Raw genomic sequence first — 17,566 nt, 5'->3', positions numbered from 1 at the left:
CAAAAAGTAGCACATGTGCTAGTAGACTCTAATTGAATCGCAAATTGCAGAAAGGGCATTAGTCCAATGGCATTAGTCTAAGGACATTGGTCCAATGGCATTAGTCCAAGGGCATTAGTCCAAGGACATTAGTCCAAGGACATTAGTCCAGTCAAATGAAAAAATGCAGTTCGTGCAGAAACAGCATTTAGACTAAACTTTATGCCATTTCTTTGCAAACTGTAGAGTTTGGTTTGCTTCTAGAATTGAATATTGTACACACTAAATACTGAGACTGTATAGACAATTCTGCACGAAATGCACCAATTAAGTATATGCAGAGAAAATTTTATATTACATACATAGATTTTTTACGTGACTATAAAAATGCCCTGTTTGCAATTTGCAATTCAAATTATTATTAATCTTGCGACTAGCATTAAGTCTAATGCCGAACTATATTCAGATCCGTTCACTGTTATCGAGTTAAAGAAGGAGTTAAAAACCCAATGTTTATTCAACAACTTAACCGATTTCAAAGACGTATTTCAGTTATTTTAATTTTAACACAAAATTGCTAAACCGATTTTCATGAAAATGAAATGGGACAAATCTGGTTGTATACTCTGTCAAACAAAAAAATATATTTTTTAAAATTGGTTACTTTATGGCGAAGTTACGTTAAGTTAAGTAAAACATACGCTTCGAATAGGAATGATGACAGTTTTTTAAATTGTATATAAATTAAGAGTATACTAATAGTAAAGCAATTTTGTAAAAGTAACAGGGTATCTGCGATCATTACTTTCGGAGCTACAAGGATTTAAAGGGTCAGATTTGCGGCGCGGCCGCGGATCCCTGAAAAACGCTCCATACAAAATAGCACGATTTAGTGACGTCGTTGGCTCGCGGATCGTTAGGTTTGTATGGGCGTTCAAACAAAATTACTAATATCTTTGTTATTTGTGCGTTTATGTTTATAGTTCATTTATTGAAAAATGTCACTTTTAATGTAAGGAAGCTAAAAGTGTATGAATTTTCATCTAATTACGATAAAAAAAAATTAATAGATTTTGAAATTTTATAATCTTATTTATTTTGCAAATATCCAGACAATTTTTGCTTTTTATGTATAAATTAGTTAACATTGACCCTTTTTACCCGAATGTATCATAAAAATCAATATATTTAAACCTAGTCATCATCCCCATTGAGAACCTTCTCCCTTTTTTGAAGTCAGTTGAAAATTAAAAAATAAATAACTCAGAATTGAAGATTCTTTACAGTGGTGATTTACTGAACAAATAGGTATACACTGTGTATTTGAGGAGTAGATGTAAAATATTAAAATACTAATTATTAAAAGTAAGAATTTACTGTATAATATGCTTTTAAAGTACAAATTACTTACATAGTTATCCTAGTTTTAATGTCAATGCACACTTACAAAGACTGCCCTCCCACCGCGTTCCCTTCAAATCGCTGATCGCTGATAATGTTGCTTTCCGTAGAAATTAAAAACGATGTAGTATGATTGTAGTTTCAGGGTCAAATGAATGAAGAAAAAAAATCTTATTCATAATCTTAGTGCAGGTACTCTTTTAACTCTTTATACAAGGGCAAAGAAAAGTTATTTTTTTCATACTCATTACAAGGCTAAGTTAAAAGTTAAAACATACCTTGAATTAGGTATAGACATTACAGATCTAAGTAATATTACAGCACAGAATAGATATATTTGAAATTTTGATTTATTTATTATTTTTACAATCTGTGTCAATATTTTTTTGTTTAAGCGTGCATTGACTATTATTATTTTACAAGTACTATATCCTTCTCTTCTGTGTGCTTATATACAGAACATTATTGCCTCTGATGAATGCATCTCCATATTTGTTTTTGAGTTGTCCATTGACATATTCCTCTGTCTGCTCTAACGCTATGTTCATGTACCCATCCAAGCAGGCTAAAACCCCTAAAACAAAAAAAAACAACTTCATAAAAAATTATCTTTAGTTCCGCCTAGAAAATATAAGCTAAGTACATTTTATTTATAAGCTATATGTAACTCGCTAATAACATATCATTCTATTGGTGAAAGAATTCAGAAAATCAGTAGCATTTAGTTGTGAAAGTATGGCAAACCAACAACTCATTTTTGCATTTATATTATACATTAAAATACACAATCTGTTTTGTGTAAATTTGATGTTTCCTATCCAATTGTATATGGATGGAGTTTCAAATAGAGCATCCTATTGAAATCCATATTTGTTATTAATATTGTTATTTGTACAACTCGTGCAAATTTAGTGTGCACGAGTTATCACTACTATGTATGAATGTAAAAACTGTCATATTTTTATGTATAATTTTATTTCCTATATAAGCAAACCTTGTTATTTAGTTAGAAGAATGAACACACAACTTAGTTGTATATTTTATATCCTCATATTATTTAGTTATGAAAATAAACACACACAAACAACTTTGTTGTACATTTTATATCCCAAAGTATTATAACAATACAAAATTCCATACATAACTCATTCAGCTGCAAATGACCATACAAACTGTGGCCCTATTAGTGAACAAACACTTCTAAGTGAAACCTTGGTTTGAGTTTAATGTGAGACAAACATAGTTATGTAAGATCAGTATAGTTTAATGTAGGAGTGGTTAACACATGATGGATTACTTTGAATTTTGCAGCAGGGCCAAGGTGAATGTACTAATTAATTTGTAATTAAAAAATATCCTCTGTAGGACACTTCCATGTTAATAACAGTTGTATAGTTTATGTTTATTGATGTGAAACATCTATAGCCGCACGTTAATATGAAGTCTATATGGAGTATCGTGTACGGCGTGGCGACGCGTCGCCATGCGCAATCAACTGTGAGATTCTCTCCCACTCGATCCGGCGTTAAGCCATCTCTCTCGCTACACTGAGCTCAGATATACACCTATAGTGTATGACATCTTTAGTTCCTATCACAATCTGTTATTTTCTGTATATTACTTTTACAAAATAATGTTGATGTTACACATCTACCAGATGTCCCGTGATGGCTCACTTTTTTTATGTACTTGTATCTATACTAATTATTATTATTAATTTCTTTACCTTCTTTAAACTGTACACCTTTTAATTTCTCCCCTATAATTTAATATTATATTTACGTATATATTATATTATATTTATATATATATATATATATATTTAATTATTTATATATATAATTACATATAATGTATTGCACCTTCCCGCTCTTTCTTTGCAAGTTCTCTCGTCAGGGGTTGCCTGGTAGAGATTACTTATAGTAATAAGGCCGCCTTTGCATGCTAAGTTAATTAAATGTTTTTAATGTCTCAATTTATAATTGTATTTTTGTGTGCAATAAAATATTTCTTCTTCTTCTAATATTATAAAGCTGAAGAGTTTGTTTTTTGGGGCGCTAATCTCAGGAACTACTGGTCCAATTTGAAAAATTCTTTCAGTGTTAGGTAGTCCATTTATCGAGAAAGGTTATATATTATCCCCGTATTCCTGATGGAACGGGAAACAGGTGAAACCGTGCGACGTCAGCTAGTATACATATATATTAAACTAGCTGACGCCGCGCGGTTTCACCCGCGTGGTTCCCGTTCCCGTAGGAATACGGGGATAATATATAACCTTTCTCGATAAATGGACTACCTAACACTGAAAGAATTTTTCAAATTGGACCAGTAGTTCCTGAGATTAGCGCCCCAACAAACAAACTCTTCAGCTTTATAATATTAGAAGAAGAAGAAATATTTTATTCCCGGGGATAATATATAGCCTATAGCCTTCCTCGATAAATGGGCTATCTAACACTGAAAGAAATTTTTAAATCGGACCAGTAGTTCCTGAGATTAGCGCGTTCAATCAAACAAACAAACAAACAAACAAACTCTTCAGCTTTATTATATTAGTATAGATAACAGCTTAAATGTGGAGACTGGAGCTCAGACCACTGTCCTGCACAGATGAGAGTAGGCAGGCAGTTAAATGGTGATACTATTAAACAATAATTTAAATCAATATCAGACATTAAGATAACAACCATTTAAAAAAAAGTGTCAACTAGAATATTGTACAATCTTTTTCATTGTCAATAGAAAAACGATCTTGGGATTTTCATTGTCATAATCTTCTCATAAATTACTTTCAGACCACAATAATGTAATTTATGGGCATCGTAACAGCTAATGCACAAGTAATAAAGTTTGACCTTACTTCAATAATAAATATACACAATGTTGTTGAAAATTGCCTACTGATGTCACTGTGTAAATGTTTAATTATTCAGAAGTCTGCATGTCTGAGACCTCACTACAATGTATTTAAACATTATAAAAGTTCATTACATAATAAAATTCTCATTGGTACAACTGATAGGTTCATTATTAGCTTCATCACTAATAACAATATTTGGCTATAGTGTAAAAATTTCTTTAAAGTTATTACAAAAAATCAGCCCTACACAATGAGTACTCTTTACCAACAAACAAATTAAAAATGAGGGAATAAATCGCTAATCATTTCATACCTCATAATATTTATAATTAACTTATTCTTAATTGAATGAAAATAAATTTGATTAATAAGCTTAGAACAATTAGATACAGTTAATACATTTTTTAATACATAATTAAGAAAAAATATGCCATGTGATATGTGATAGCCCAGTGGACCTCTGCCTCCGATTCCAGAGGGTGTGTGTTGGAATTTTCAGTTGTGTGCATTTTAAGAAATTAAATATCACCTGTTTCAGTGAATGAAAACATTGTGAGGAAACCTGCACACCAGAGAACTTTCTTAATTTTCTGCTTGCATGGAATCTGCCAATCCGCATTGGGCCAGCGTGGTAGACTATTGGCCTAACCTCTTTCATTCTGAGAGGAGACTCAAGCTCAGCAGTGAGCTGAATATGGGTTGATGGTGATGAAGTAAAAAAAAGGTTATGATATGATACACATTTTCTACCATTATTTTTAATTTATTGGTTAACAGTACACATTGAGTAAAGATGTAGAAGCTTAGATTGATTCATTTAAACTTTATCCTTATCAAGAGCCCAAGTATGGGGTTATAAAAATGGGGCAGGGCCCCTAAACGGAGAGGGGATTTCAAGCTTCATATAGTGCCACTACTCAACACTTTCAAGGTAATAATGTTTAACTTTATAACTATCTATAATTGATCTTAATAAACAGGACCTACTAGATGTACCATGCTCTGTGAGCATCTGTGATGTGGCTCAGGGTTGCTATTAATTTTAAAAACTAAATAATTAGTATTCATTAAAATTATAACATGCAGGTTATAACTTAACCTTACCAAACAAAAATATAACAAAAATGCAACTAGTTTATACTTTGATGGAAAATTTACTGGTTTGTGTACTTAATATAATAAAAATGCTTGTTGTTTACCTCTGTAATCAACTCCGCTATTGAGTTTCACGACTACGGGACGTCCGTGAATTTGTTGAATAAACGATGAGAGAGCTTCTTTACGACTCATATTTGAACGTGTAAAGAAAATATAAACCTGCGAATGCGATATCGATGAACTTTAACTGCTATCGAAGTTAATTAATTGATTTATAATTTGTTGAAACTATAAAACAAAACGACCGACAAACGGAATAAAAACAAACCACAGAGTACAAGTACAGTAACAACTAACAAACCTGAGAGTATCAGTACAGACAATAATACATACAGCCACAGATAAAGAAAAGGACAATGGTCTATTTCCAAACAAATTTTTGCTGACATTTTTTTCAAGCGTCTATGAATGAAAAAAATATAAAATGATAGATAATTATTTTCTTAACAATTTATTCTTATGGTTTAATATTATGTGAAGTCTGGAATTCGAGATATTTATGTTTGAAGTTTTAGAGGTTATGTTTTGTCAACAACGAATAGAGACCTACTTTTTAAATTGAAGTCTTAAGTATTCCATGATTATGAAGCCGGGTATTTGGGTTCGATCGAAGAACATAAAAAGTAGGTTTGATCCCCATTTTTCCCTCCCTTAGACATGGATAATATACATACTTTATAAAAATGAACCTTCCTAATTAAATCTAAAAACCAATGTGGAATTTAATACAATAGTGTTTTAAGTCAGTAGTTTAGTAGGAGAATCGGTGTCCATAAACATAAGCGGTCGTTAAAAAAGAATGTAGGTACAGAAAATCATTTGATAAGTATCGGAAAAATGCAACAAGATTTACAAGATGCTTAAGTACGCAAACAACGAAATTACGACGCGATGTGACAACTGACTGACAGTTCACAGTTGAATTGTTAGTGCATAACTTGTCATAGGAACACGTAAAAGTAGGTATCGATACTTTATAATATCGATTAATGATTATCGATCTCCTTTCGATACTGTTATTTTTGTAATCAATAAGTAATCTTCAGGAAATTACTTACTATTTTTACTTACGTTTATTTAAAATCATGTCGAACATACTTAAACAATAAATACGTTTGTAAACACTTGTTCCTTTCTTTTGATTATTAAAATATATCATATGGCTTACTGTTGGTAATAATTGTTATTAACATGTTTGACTATTATATTTTGTTTATTTTATTACGTAAATGTATATTACTTAAATGCCGCCAAGTAAGAGTGAACTTTAGCAGTATTTTGTCATGATTAGAAATAAGTAATTTAAAGGTGTACCTATTGCATTTAAATTAATTACTATTACTTGTTGGAAAATCAAAATATTTTATATATATTTCAAAATAATTATATTAATTCGTCATAAATATTAGTTTATATGTTTGTTCTACTGAAATTAAACTGATGTCATTGAATACGTGTAGTTCAATGACGATATTTTATTCGATTCGATACTGGCTTTTCGGTATCGTGCGCGTCCCTACTTGTCCGATATATGCAATAATCGTATAAATAGTATGGTTGCCATACTCAATTATTTAAATGTAATTGATGTGAATATATTTTAGTTTTTGGACTTAATTGGACCTTTTTCTCTGTTTCAAAAAATTAAATAAATTATTTTCTACAAACTGTAATAGTTTACATTAGTAGACGCTTATGAATTCTATCAACAAACACCAGACCATTGTCCTTTAAATTTAACAAGAATACAGTTAATAAATGCTACGACGTAGTTCTTAATTGCTTTATTTCATACACAAAGTAAAATTGTGTAGATAACTATTTTCGGAAATAAACATTTTTAAGATTTTTATTTGCATACCAAGCAAACATTCGCAAGCGCCACCTAGTGAGAAGTAGCAGAATAAGAATTTTTTTATTGTATAAATAAGTGTTGAGGACTTCTATAGTAACTCTTAACATTACTATTTATCCCATACTAATATTTTAATTCAGATTTACGAATAAACAATTAGCGGAACACATTTATTCATTACATAAGTAAACACAGTAACATACAAATATTATAATGTAACATTAAACTATGTTCTATCTTTAGGTTCAAGGCTTGTCCAAATGAATCCATTGTAATTGTTCACTTCATTGTCTGTGAGTGGGTAGGGACTATTGCTTGCTTTATAATAATCAGACGGTGCATGCATTACAAACTCCATATATTCCAGCTTCCGAGGTAGATCTTCTTCTGGTCCTTCAAAAATAAGTAAATGAATATTAGTACCAGTATTCAGCTATATAAATAAAAATTAATGCCACTTCTCGTTGTCTATTAGTATCTTATAAATAAGAGGTTGAGATAATTAAATAACTGGCAGCTAATCACAACTTCCAGACTGCCAGGTTTATTTTCTCTGTTGTATTGGAAATTATGACTGAAACATTTATTTTTATTTTATTTTTTCCAATTTTCTGCCGTTCACTACAATCTCACCTGATTGTAAGTGATGATGCAGTCTAAGATGGAAGCGGGCTAACTTGTTAGGAGGAGGATGAAAATCCACACCACTTTTCAGTTTCTATACAGCATCTTGGCGGTATGTCTTTGTTGGTAGGGTGGTAACTAGCCAGGGCAGATGCATCCCACCAGTCAGGCCTGGTCCAACTAAGAAAATCTCAATCGGCACAGCCATGAATCGAACCCAAGACCTTTGTTTTGTAAAATATATGGCTAATATATTAAAAGGCATTTTCTTAAAATAATTACCAATAATGTAAGTAGCTGGATCAAATCCCTTCTCCGGCGGAGGGCTAGCTTTAGTAGGCAACAGCCAGGTCACTACTGCACTCTTCTCACAGTATTGGTCGGTGAGGAAACCTCTGATCTGAGCATAGAATGTACCACCGTCCACATCCAACATAGATACTATATCTCCAACTTGCATGTATGAACCCTGGTTGAAAAAGAAAATGGTTAATGGTTAACTTAATGTTGTAATAATGCATTAAAATTTTAACCATACATTTTATAAACACACAATTAATTTAAATTTCGAGTACAAAACACAAATTTTGAGAATGGCTGAACTTTTATAGAATATTCCTTGAAGTATGACAATGGTTTTTAAAAGTAAAGCTTAACCAGGTCCGCTAGTATACAATGAAAATTAATTCATTATGAGAATAGAGTTACAGAAAAATCAAAGTTATTAGTATAGCTATATAATAGCATCACAGTTAAAGTAGCAACGGGCAAGCTACAGTTTGAAAAACTGATAAACATTTGTGTACTAAAGTGCTGGAATAGAGACCTTGCACTGGAAAAGTGCAGAAACACTAAGTCCCCATTAGGTGGGCCACATACAACATACTCTAAAAGTATATAGTCAATGGTTGAATGTGATGATGATAGAGACTATGTATTATAGAATATTTCATATTTACTTTGTAAAAATGAGTAATGTACGATTTTGGCATCCTTTTTTAAAGATTATTTCAACTACATACCTTAAAAAACAAAGAGTCACTTGTGACTACAGTTGCTGTGGCAGTGGGAGCTTTTAATGGCTGCCTCTTGAAAATGCTCCGTCTGCCTCGGCCACGTGGGGCTGCAGGCTTTGAAGGGGCAGGAGCTGGTGTCTTTGCCTTGTACCTGATATTGAAGAATTTTATTGTAACAGTTTTACAAATGAATTTATTATTTGATAAATATATTGTAAAGAATGATTATTTTTTATAGAAGGTAGAACTGCAGATTACTATTTCAAACATAATATAAGGAAAAACAAGTATATTAAAAAAAATCAGATTTTTGTTTTGCCTACATACTGCCTACTCAAGAATAGTTTTGTAATATTTACTATTTCTTAAACTCAATATATATTTTTTTATCCCATATAAGATTAAAAGAGGGACATCTATACTAATATTATAAATAGCTAAAGTTTGTGGTATTGTAGGGATAATCTCTGGATCTACTGAACTGAAATTTTTTTACCGCTAGAAAACCAGATTACTAGCGAGTGTCATAGACTATATTTTATCCCCATATTTTCACGAGAACCGGAACTACTCAGGCGAAACCGCGGGCGTTGCTAGTCTCAAATATCCAATATAAACTTTTCACCAATGGAAAACTACATTATCAGCAAATAACATACGCTATAACTTATTCCCCTATTCTCACGGGAATGGGTACTATGCGGATGAAACCACGTGGGGTCTGCTAGTTGAGTACAATAAAATAAATTCTTTAGGTACCTAGTCGATCGCGTACTTTTCCGAGTCCCTTTCCCCGTTGCTTTGGCGGGTGTTGCTTCACCCTCCGCCTTGTCATTCTTACTTTCTGTGTCTTCTTTATCTTCATTTTCAGTTTTTATCGCTGCTACATCGGCGTTTATTTCTTTATTAGCTGTGTTTGATAAATGGCACTCATTACATATTTGTCCGTTCTCTGCGCTTCGCCAAAGCAATGAATCGTTGGAACTGCACTGAACACAAGTTGGTTTTGGCATTTTTACCTATTACAATAAACTTATGCTGTTATTTTTATTAATTTCATTTAAAAATTAGATCAAATCGCAGCTAAGAAACAACTGCAATTTAAAAACAAAGTTTGACGAAAAATATTTTGTTTGACTGTTTGTTGTTGTTGTGTCAATTGTCAGTGTCAGTGTCACTGTCAGTATCTATAGTAGCTAGAGTTAACAGTCTATGGTTTTAAATTGTCAATTTATTTTCGTAGGACTCCTATATGACTCGGTTAATCTGAGGACTGAGTCTATATTTAATGATTTTAAAATGATCCCATCAGTGTAAATATTTGGGAACTACATTTACATCTATGAGTTTTCATGTATTAACAATAGATACATCAGATTAAGTAATTGTTACAGTTGCTGCCATCTCTTATCGAATAGTTAAAATACATTTTAAAAAATAAATTAAGTTACGTCCTAAACACAAGATGTATGAAAGCTAGCCAAATCCCTTGTGTTTCACATTTAATTTGCATATAAATCTCGTTTTGGTAAATTACGACTAGTATCTGATTACACGTCAAGTGAATTTATTTTACCGCGTAGTTTATAGCGACAAAATGTCACGAATAATTTATTACACTAACTATCACAAACTGAGATTTATAGGATTTTGGTTTGCACGTAATTTACGTTGCAACGGTTCCTGTCATCCGAATTTTGGATAATGATAAAACCTAACAAGCAAATTAATAATAATTGTGCAAGTAACCTTGTTTCAGTATCCCACAAAATAGACCAATGTATTGTTCCGATTAGTAAACGACCTACGCATTCGGTAAAGCTGATATTGTAACCCTTTCAATATTTAAGTTCACTTTTAACAATCAAAGTAAATCATGTAGTGGTAAATTCCATATTTTGTTTTCTCTCATTTATTTATTTGTCCTTTTTTAATTTTTAATATTGTTAAAAAAAATTTTTCTTTTGTGCAATATAGTGTATATAAATATATAAAAATAAAATACAAAATTAATACAAAACACTATTGAGATTTTATAAATAAAAATTCAATCCTCCCGCTGCGGGACATCTGAGTGCCCGGATGTCAGGGTTCCAGAGTGAGGAACCTCCTCACAATACGCGCCGACTCAAGAATATCTGCCTTCTGTATTCGCCCCTTGATCCAGAAGTTAAGCGAAAGCTACTTAAGGCTTTGATCAAAGCTTTTCGCTTTATGACCATTGAGTGAAACAACTATCGGAACTATCGGAAATTATTTGACTCAACATTCCATATGGCGGTAAGCTCGTGAGCAAGAACCAAGTATTTTGATACTTTTTTTTTCTTAATAAAATCCTACTATCCTATCCTACTAATATTATAAACGCGAAAGTTCGTATGGATGTTTGGATGTTTGGACGCCGCTATTACTGAAGCGCTAGTAAATATTCAGTAGTAAAATGGTCATGCCTATATTAGCTTTGTTAACCTGTCATTATTTATTTGTAGCAATGTTAAACAGGTTGTTCTTATTATGCGTTTGCTGTAAGTAGTATTATTCCTTTTATTATATCACAGAATCCATCAAAGTAGCAAATACTTGTACAGTAAACGCTCCTTATTCACGTTTCCTTTATTCACGTTTACACTATTCGCGGATTAAAAAATTGCGTCCCAATTCCTATATTCGCGGCTAAATATTTCGTTATTCGCGGATCTGACTGACGAAACTGACGTATAAATCTGCAAATTTAAACTTGCAAATACCTACTTCCGAAAATGCGAATGGATGGTTTAAGAATGCCACTGCTTAAATTCATTCTGAATAGAAAATTTCAAGCAAGAAAAAAATTCAAAATTCTTCGAACCATTGTCTAAGAGTGAAGATAATAGTTAATCAATAACTTCAATTAATTGTTTTTTCTTTATATATTTGTTTTTTATTTTGTCACCCAAGAACGTATCCCATATAATTCCATATAAATTACCATTCCATATTCACGGTTTCTGTATTCGCGACACATTTAGACAACGTATCCCCCGCGAATAATGAGCTTTTACTGCATTTAATTCCTACTTTAACGGTTCAGATCCCACTCCTGAACTCATCGCTGCCAGACAAGAGCTAACTTTTGTTAACTAACTCTTGTCTGACAGCGATGAAATAACTTAACGTGTATCCAATCAATCGTTAAAACTTTACTTTGACACATCACTTTTAGTTCATTGCGCTCAGCTACTCGCATTGTCGAAGGGTTTCCGGATGCCACTTCCGAAAACTTTTAATGAACGTAGGTAAGTGGGTACTCGATGAAGTTTTATCATTTACCTATATGAAGATGCCTTGTTGAAGTATATTAATGAAGTACCTAGTTGGTAAAAAATTCAATAAAGTGTTTATTTTAAAGCTATAATTGGTTTCTATTACGTCAGATTACCAAATGGGTTAGCCTTTGTGGCTTCGGATTACGAATCCTGAGTCGGACTTTAAGATATTGAGCTTATCTTTATTCTAAGAAATAAGATAAAATACTCGGTCTGGAGTTGGGTGTGTAGCGGTTATATCCCCCATGCCTCTCGATAACGTTAAGCGATCGGCCTCGATCATTATGATTAACAGTTGATAGTGATCGGTAATGATTTAAACATCATCCATTGCTAAAACTGTTGACGTTCTTATAATGTTTCTATTTTAGTAAAACGATATCAAAGCAAAGATACCTACAGTTATTTTGGACTGGGAGTCGACGATAGCTAGATCGGTACCTCATGTTAAGAAGGCTGCCAGCTTGTCAGCCATTGCTCCTAAGTTCTACCATAGTTGAGTATGGTAAAAACTTAGCTTCGCGGTAACCTTTCGAAATCCTTGACAAATTCATATAAGAACTATAAAGGTCTCTAGAGAAGTAGTCTAGATAAGTCTCTATAGTGGAGAAACTTTTTAATAACTAACTATTTCTTCTTTAAATGCAAAGGATAAGAGTATTTACTTGTATGAAATCGCGGGTGTGTGCTAGTCTCGATAATAACAATGATTATGCCAAATTCCTACGTTTAGGGAACCAACCACGCGGCTAAAAGCACATGTCACAGCTACTTTATGGGAATAAAACAAAATAATTATGCACGTAAAAAGGTTTATTTAAAATCGTAATGTGATATGAATAAGTTAGGACTTAAACACTAAAAGGAATGCATTAATTGTAGTTTCTTATAATATAAGTATACTTTAATATTATTATCACTATCAAATGAGTAAGTACATACAAAGTTGTTGACTTTGCTGTTTGCAATTGAGTTACTATGCATGTGAATTGCAGATGGGATTTTATTCCTTTTTTATTATGCGAAGAATCTTCTTTGAAAATACATTTATTGCCGAGCTAGGTATTAATAATTTTCAAAGTTACTCAAACCTATTTTAAACTTGTGACCGTAAACTAATAACCTAACTAAAGTTATATACTATTTTACATAGGTACTGTCGTGTGTGAAAAGTAGTAAAATATTATACATATTTAATGCGCCACTCGTTCATGGATGTGGATTACAAATAATTGTGACATATATAAATTGTTTACACTTATATAAAATGAGAATAATGTTGCTACAATAATGTAGGTATTTATACAAAATAGTTACCAAATTTACAATTAAACAATGATATTATTTCGATTTATCTGTTTGCATTTTAGATATTATAAACTGGAATTGTACAAAGCATAAGTAAGTCAGATCAATGATCATCAGAATATTGATATGTAAGAAAATAATAATCTTAAAAGTATAATAATTTTAAAGCCGCCGAGTCTTATGTTAAATGCTTGCTTATATTATTATATGTAAATTATAAAATACTGGTGCTTTATATACAAAATGTCATATTAAGTACATAACTATTAAAAATTAATACTTAAACTAAAAATTGTATCATAGAGTAGAACTTTTATATCATATTAATTCACAGATTTTCATAATGTAATTTTAGGTTAAAAGTTTTATTTTTCAGTTAAAATTATGAACAGTTACAATATTTTTTTAAATATTTTAAAATGTTATTAATATTACATGTTCTCAACTTTTTAACTTCTCAGAGCCACTTTTTTATAGTTCCGCTACTCGTCGCTAGATGGCGCTCACTTACAAACGTGTAACTCTGTACGAGTGATGCACTTATCGCACGAAACACGGCAACACCAATGGAAACGGCAATTACATTTTGTTTCTTCTTCGGTCCGCACAGTATTGTAGCCGCGACCACAGCAAAGAGTTTCACAGCCTTCCTCTCCTGAAATAATAGGAATGTTAAATTGTTTGATAAAAATAATTTGACCTATAAATTATTTGACTTATAAAAGCCGTGCTTAGCAAAAAAAATTACGCTTCGGGGTTTATACTACAGCTATCCGAACGTACAGCTCGTGCGGATTAACTTGATACCTTGCTCGAATAATGCTTGTTTTGTGTTTGTATGGATGTGTTTGGTAGCCAGGTGTCAAGTAAATGCGCATGGGTTTTAATATATATACGCACCGATAGGAAGTTCGGATATTTTTAGAATATTATAGCGGGCCCGCTCAAGCTTCGCTTTGACTTATTAATGTATTTATTTGCACTTCTTCCCTATCTCTACCTTACACTACCCTACTCCTACCCCTACCCCTACCCTACCTCTACTCTACCGCTACCCTACCCTACAACTACCTTACCGCTACCCTACCCCTACCCTATCCCTATCCCTATACCATAAACCTACCCTACCACTACCCTACCCTACCCCTACCCTACCGCTACCCTACCCCTACCCTATCCCTATACCATACCCCTACCCTACCACTACCCTACTCTAGGATTTAGGGGTTTGAAAAATAGATGTTGGCCGATTCTCAGACCTACTGAATATGCACAAAAAATTTCATCAAAATCGGTCAACGCGAGAATTTTATATATTAGAATTTTGTTATTCTTCATTCAGCGAGTAGGTTGATTGTGATATTTAAATATTGCTTTGGCTTACCCCTTGAGGTTCTGTTGCAATGTCGCCCATGCGTGCCCATGGAGCCAGACACAGGATCAGGCTCACAGTACGACGGCGACGGGTCCAGGAACACTAGCTCAGACTTGCGGGGTTGCCTGCCCACACCAGCGTTTTGTCTTGACCTGTTGATTGTATAATTTCTTAGTTCAACAAAATTCATATTATATTATAATTTAGGTTTATTAAGAGGAATTGATTCAATATAATGCCCGGAGTAATATTAAATTTATTATTTTTTCTAACATGACTAACTTTCCAACTTTGCAACCGCGCGGTCGGGCGGCAAGGGTGCACTCTTATCTGCGCATGACGAGATGTGGCTATGGCGCGTAAGTGACCGGCGGCGACTGAATTAAAAAAAAAAAGAAAGTAGAGCCTCGCTTGATGGTACTTTCTTTTTTTTTTAATTTTTTGTCGCGTAGGGCGGCAAGGGTACACTCTACCTGCGTATGACGAGATGCGTCTATGGCGCGACGAGCCTCGCTCGATTGTACTTTTTTTTTTTAAATTTTTGTCGCGTAGGGCGGCAAGGGTACACTCTACCTGCGTATGACGAGATGTGTCTGTGGCGTGACGAGCCTCGCTCGGTAGTACTTTCTTTTTTTTTTCTTTGTCGCGGTCGGGCGGCAAGGGTACACTCTACCTGCGTATGACGAGATGTGTCTGTGGCGCGTGCGTGGCCGGCGGCGGGTGCGGCGCGACGAGCCTCGCTCGGTGGTACTTGTCGCGTAGGGCGGCGCCCACCGCGCGGAAGGGCGGGAGCGCGCGCCAGCAAGTTCGCAAGGCGCAGGAGCCCGACACGCCGTGACACTTGCACTCTCGTCGCACTAAGTCTTTTACCATCTGTGAATAATTGTGCTAATTGTGACTTTTTCATATAGTCGCAAACGCCTGGTATTTCTTCCACGTGAAATTCAGTTTCTTAAAAATCCCGCGGGAACCATGTATTTCTCTGTAAAATGTTATAAATAAAATAAGTTGCTGCATAACTTTCTAATTCTATATTCCAGTGAAAGTCCCAGCAAAATCAGTTCAGACATATCAGAAATTAGACAGGACAAACAGACAGACAAAAAATTTTAAAACGCTTGTTTTAGTATCGTGTAAATAAATTTTTAATCAGTTATTTAAAAACACAGACAGAAACTTCCATTTTATTTATATAACATTTCATACAGTAAACAAGTTTTAATTTTTATTTAACACAGACAGTCTCCAGTTATAAAAGTAGTGTATGTAGCAAGGTACTAAAATAGCACGGATACTTAATTTGCCCTATTTAAAAAATAATATAAACTCATTTGTAAAGGATACAGCAGAAATTATTTAAAAACTACCACAATTTGTTAGCTGTAGAAAAGACGATCATTGCGTGCTGCGAGTTGGAAATAAAAAAAAAAGAAACCAATATGGCGGTAATTGAACAGAAGCCTACAGCGAGTAATAAAAACTTAATGTATGTACGTAAACTTAAGTATCTTGAGAGCTTTCAACAAATTTAATATTCAAATATGCACCCAATAAGTTTTTAATTATTATCAACAACACTCTGTATAAAATTAACTTTTTGTTTTACTGGATTCGCCACTCCGGTTTTTTCAAGTTTCATTGAATCTAAAGACTGTTCACGATGAAAGGGCCGGAATCGACACCTCGAATCGGAGGGCTATTTTGTAACGATGTTTTTTATAACTTGCAAGTGTTCCTTTTTCTATAGTATCGTGTTAGACAGTGAGAGTGAGAGATAAATTCGGAGCTCGCAAGACGAGACATCGATACAGAATAACTTGAGGTCAGAGTCCGACCGAACGAGAAGCATGGGTTTGATCTCCATCTGCTGTAATAATGTCACAGACTTTAATATACGAAGAAAGGGTATATTGGTCATATTAACAGTTCGTGCGCTATATCATGGTGCGGGTGACAGTTCGTTTCACTTTTGAAAGTTTGTCGCGATATATAATATAAATAGTACGTATTATGAACGTCATAAGGCAACTGTGCGTACCGCACCATGCTACAGCGCACATAGTGTAAAAGATATGGCAAATATTCGTAAAAAAAAGTTATCAGTCATAAGTAGGTACTGGCTAATAGAATGACGTTTGGAAAAGGGAGGATGTCTCCTAAACTATCCATAGGTTTAAAAATTCTTACATGTCATCTAATCTTCCAAATTAGATGTCTAAGCAGCTTTTAGGGTTCTGAACGTACATACGTACAAAAACGGACCCCTTATATTCCCGTGACAGGGCTCTAGCATAGCACGTAGCTCAAAATCTATCATGTAGATTTTTGTTTCTATAACAAAATTGCGCCTAATGGCAAACTAACCCTGTATTGCTGGAAATGAGCACCTTGAAATGGAAATTGATTACCTACATAACATGGGAACCAAAATCATGATGTTCCCTGAGACCCTGGGGCGATGAATCAACTTCAGAAAATACCCTATACTTTGGTTCAATATCGTAATTGGACCCGCGGGTTCTTTCGAGGAAACTTGTAGAAAACATAATGTAATATTATACTGTGATATTTGATTAGCAACTGTCTCTATTCAATATTGAAATGTGCGTGTAGATACATAGTTATTACGATACGATAATTGTATATCTAGGATAATAATAATATGCTGATGAGGGGGGGGGG

General features: G+C 33.5%; 3 protein-coding genes across 11 annotated transcripts in view; all 3 read right to left on the bottom strand.

Annotated features, from left to right (window-relative positions):
• Positions 1 to 1,050: 1,050 nt before the first annotated feature.
• LOC112043749 (U6 snRNA-associated Sm-like protein LSm6) lies at positions 1,051 to 5,681 on the bottom strand. The gene is made up of 2 exons (XM_024079307.2): positions 5,443 to 5,681; positions 1,051 to 1,954 (listed from the first exon to the last, which is right to left on the bottom strand). The coding sequence occupies exons 1-2, from the start codon at positions 5,531 to 5,533 to the stop codon at positions 1,806 to 1,808; spliced, it is 240 nt and encodes a 79-aa protein (XP_023935075.1). The 5' UTR covers positions 5,534 to 5,681; the 3' UTR covers positions 1,051 to 1,805.
• A 1,731-nt stretch (positions 5,682 to 7,412) lies between these two features.
• On the bottom strand, positions 7,413 to 10,069 carry LOC112043747 (GATA zinc finger domain-containing protein 1). The gene is made up of 4 exons (XM_024079305.2): positions 9,656 to 10,069; positions 8,903 to 9,047; positions 8,163 to 8,349; positions 7,413 to 7,649 (listed from the first exon to the last, which is right to left on the bottom strand). The coding sequence occupies exons 1-4, from the start codon at positions 9,907 to 9,909 to the stop codon at positions 7,483 to 7,485; spliced, it is 753 nt and encodes a 250-aa protein (XP_023935073.1). The 5' UTR covers positions 9,910 to 10,069; the 3' UTR covers positions 7,413 to 7,482.
• Positions 10,070 to 12,996: 2,927 nt separating this feature from the next.
• Positions 12,997 to 17,566, bottom strand: part of LOC112043746 (protein Wnt-7b) — an 88,892-nt gene continuing 84,322 nt past the window's right edge. For all 9 annotated transcript variants that reach the window (XM_024079303.2, XM_024079304.2, XM_052887866.1 and 6 more), the window contains exons 7-9: positions 15,558 to 15,757; positions 14,894 to 15,036; positions 12,997 to 14,164 (exon numbers count right to left, since the gene is read on the bottom strand). In XM_024079303.2, coding sequence (XP_023935071.2) covers positions 14,013 to 14,164; positions 14,894 to 15,036; positions 15,558 to 15,757 — 495 coding nt within the window. In that variant the 3' untranslated portion in view covers positions 12,997 to 14,012. The remainder of the gene's footprint in view (positions 14,165 to 14,893; positions 15,037 to 15,557; positions 15,758 to 17,566) is intronic.

This window comes from Bicyclus anynana, chromosome 2 (assembly GCF_947172395.1).
Source record: "Bicyclus anynana chromosome 2, ilBicAnyn1.1, whole genome shotgun sequence".
NCBI classification, from domain to species: domain Eukaryota; kingdom Metazoa; phylum Arthropoda; class Insecta; order Lepidoptera; family Nymphalidae; genus Bicyclus; species Bicyclus anynana.
The sequence above is the reverse complement of the archived record's forward strand: the minus strand, read 5'-3'. Positions and strand labels throughout refer to the sequence as shown.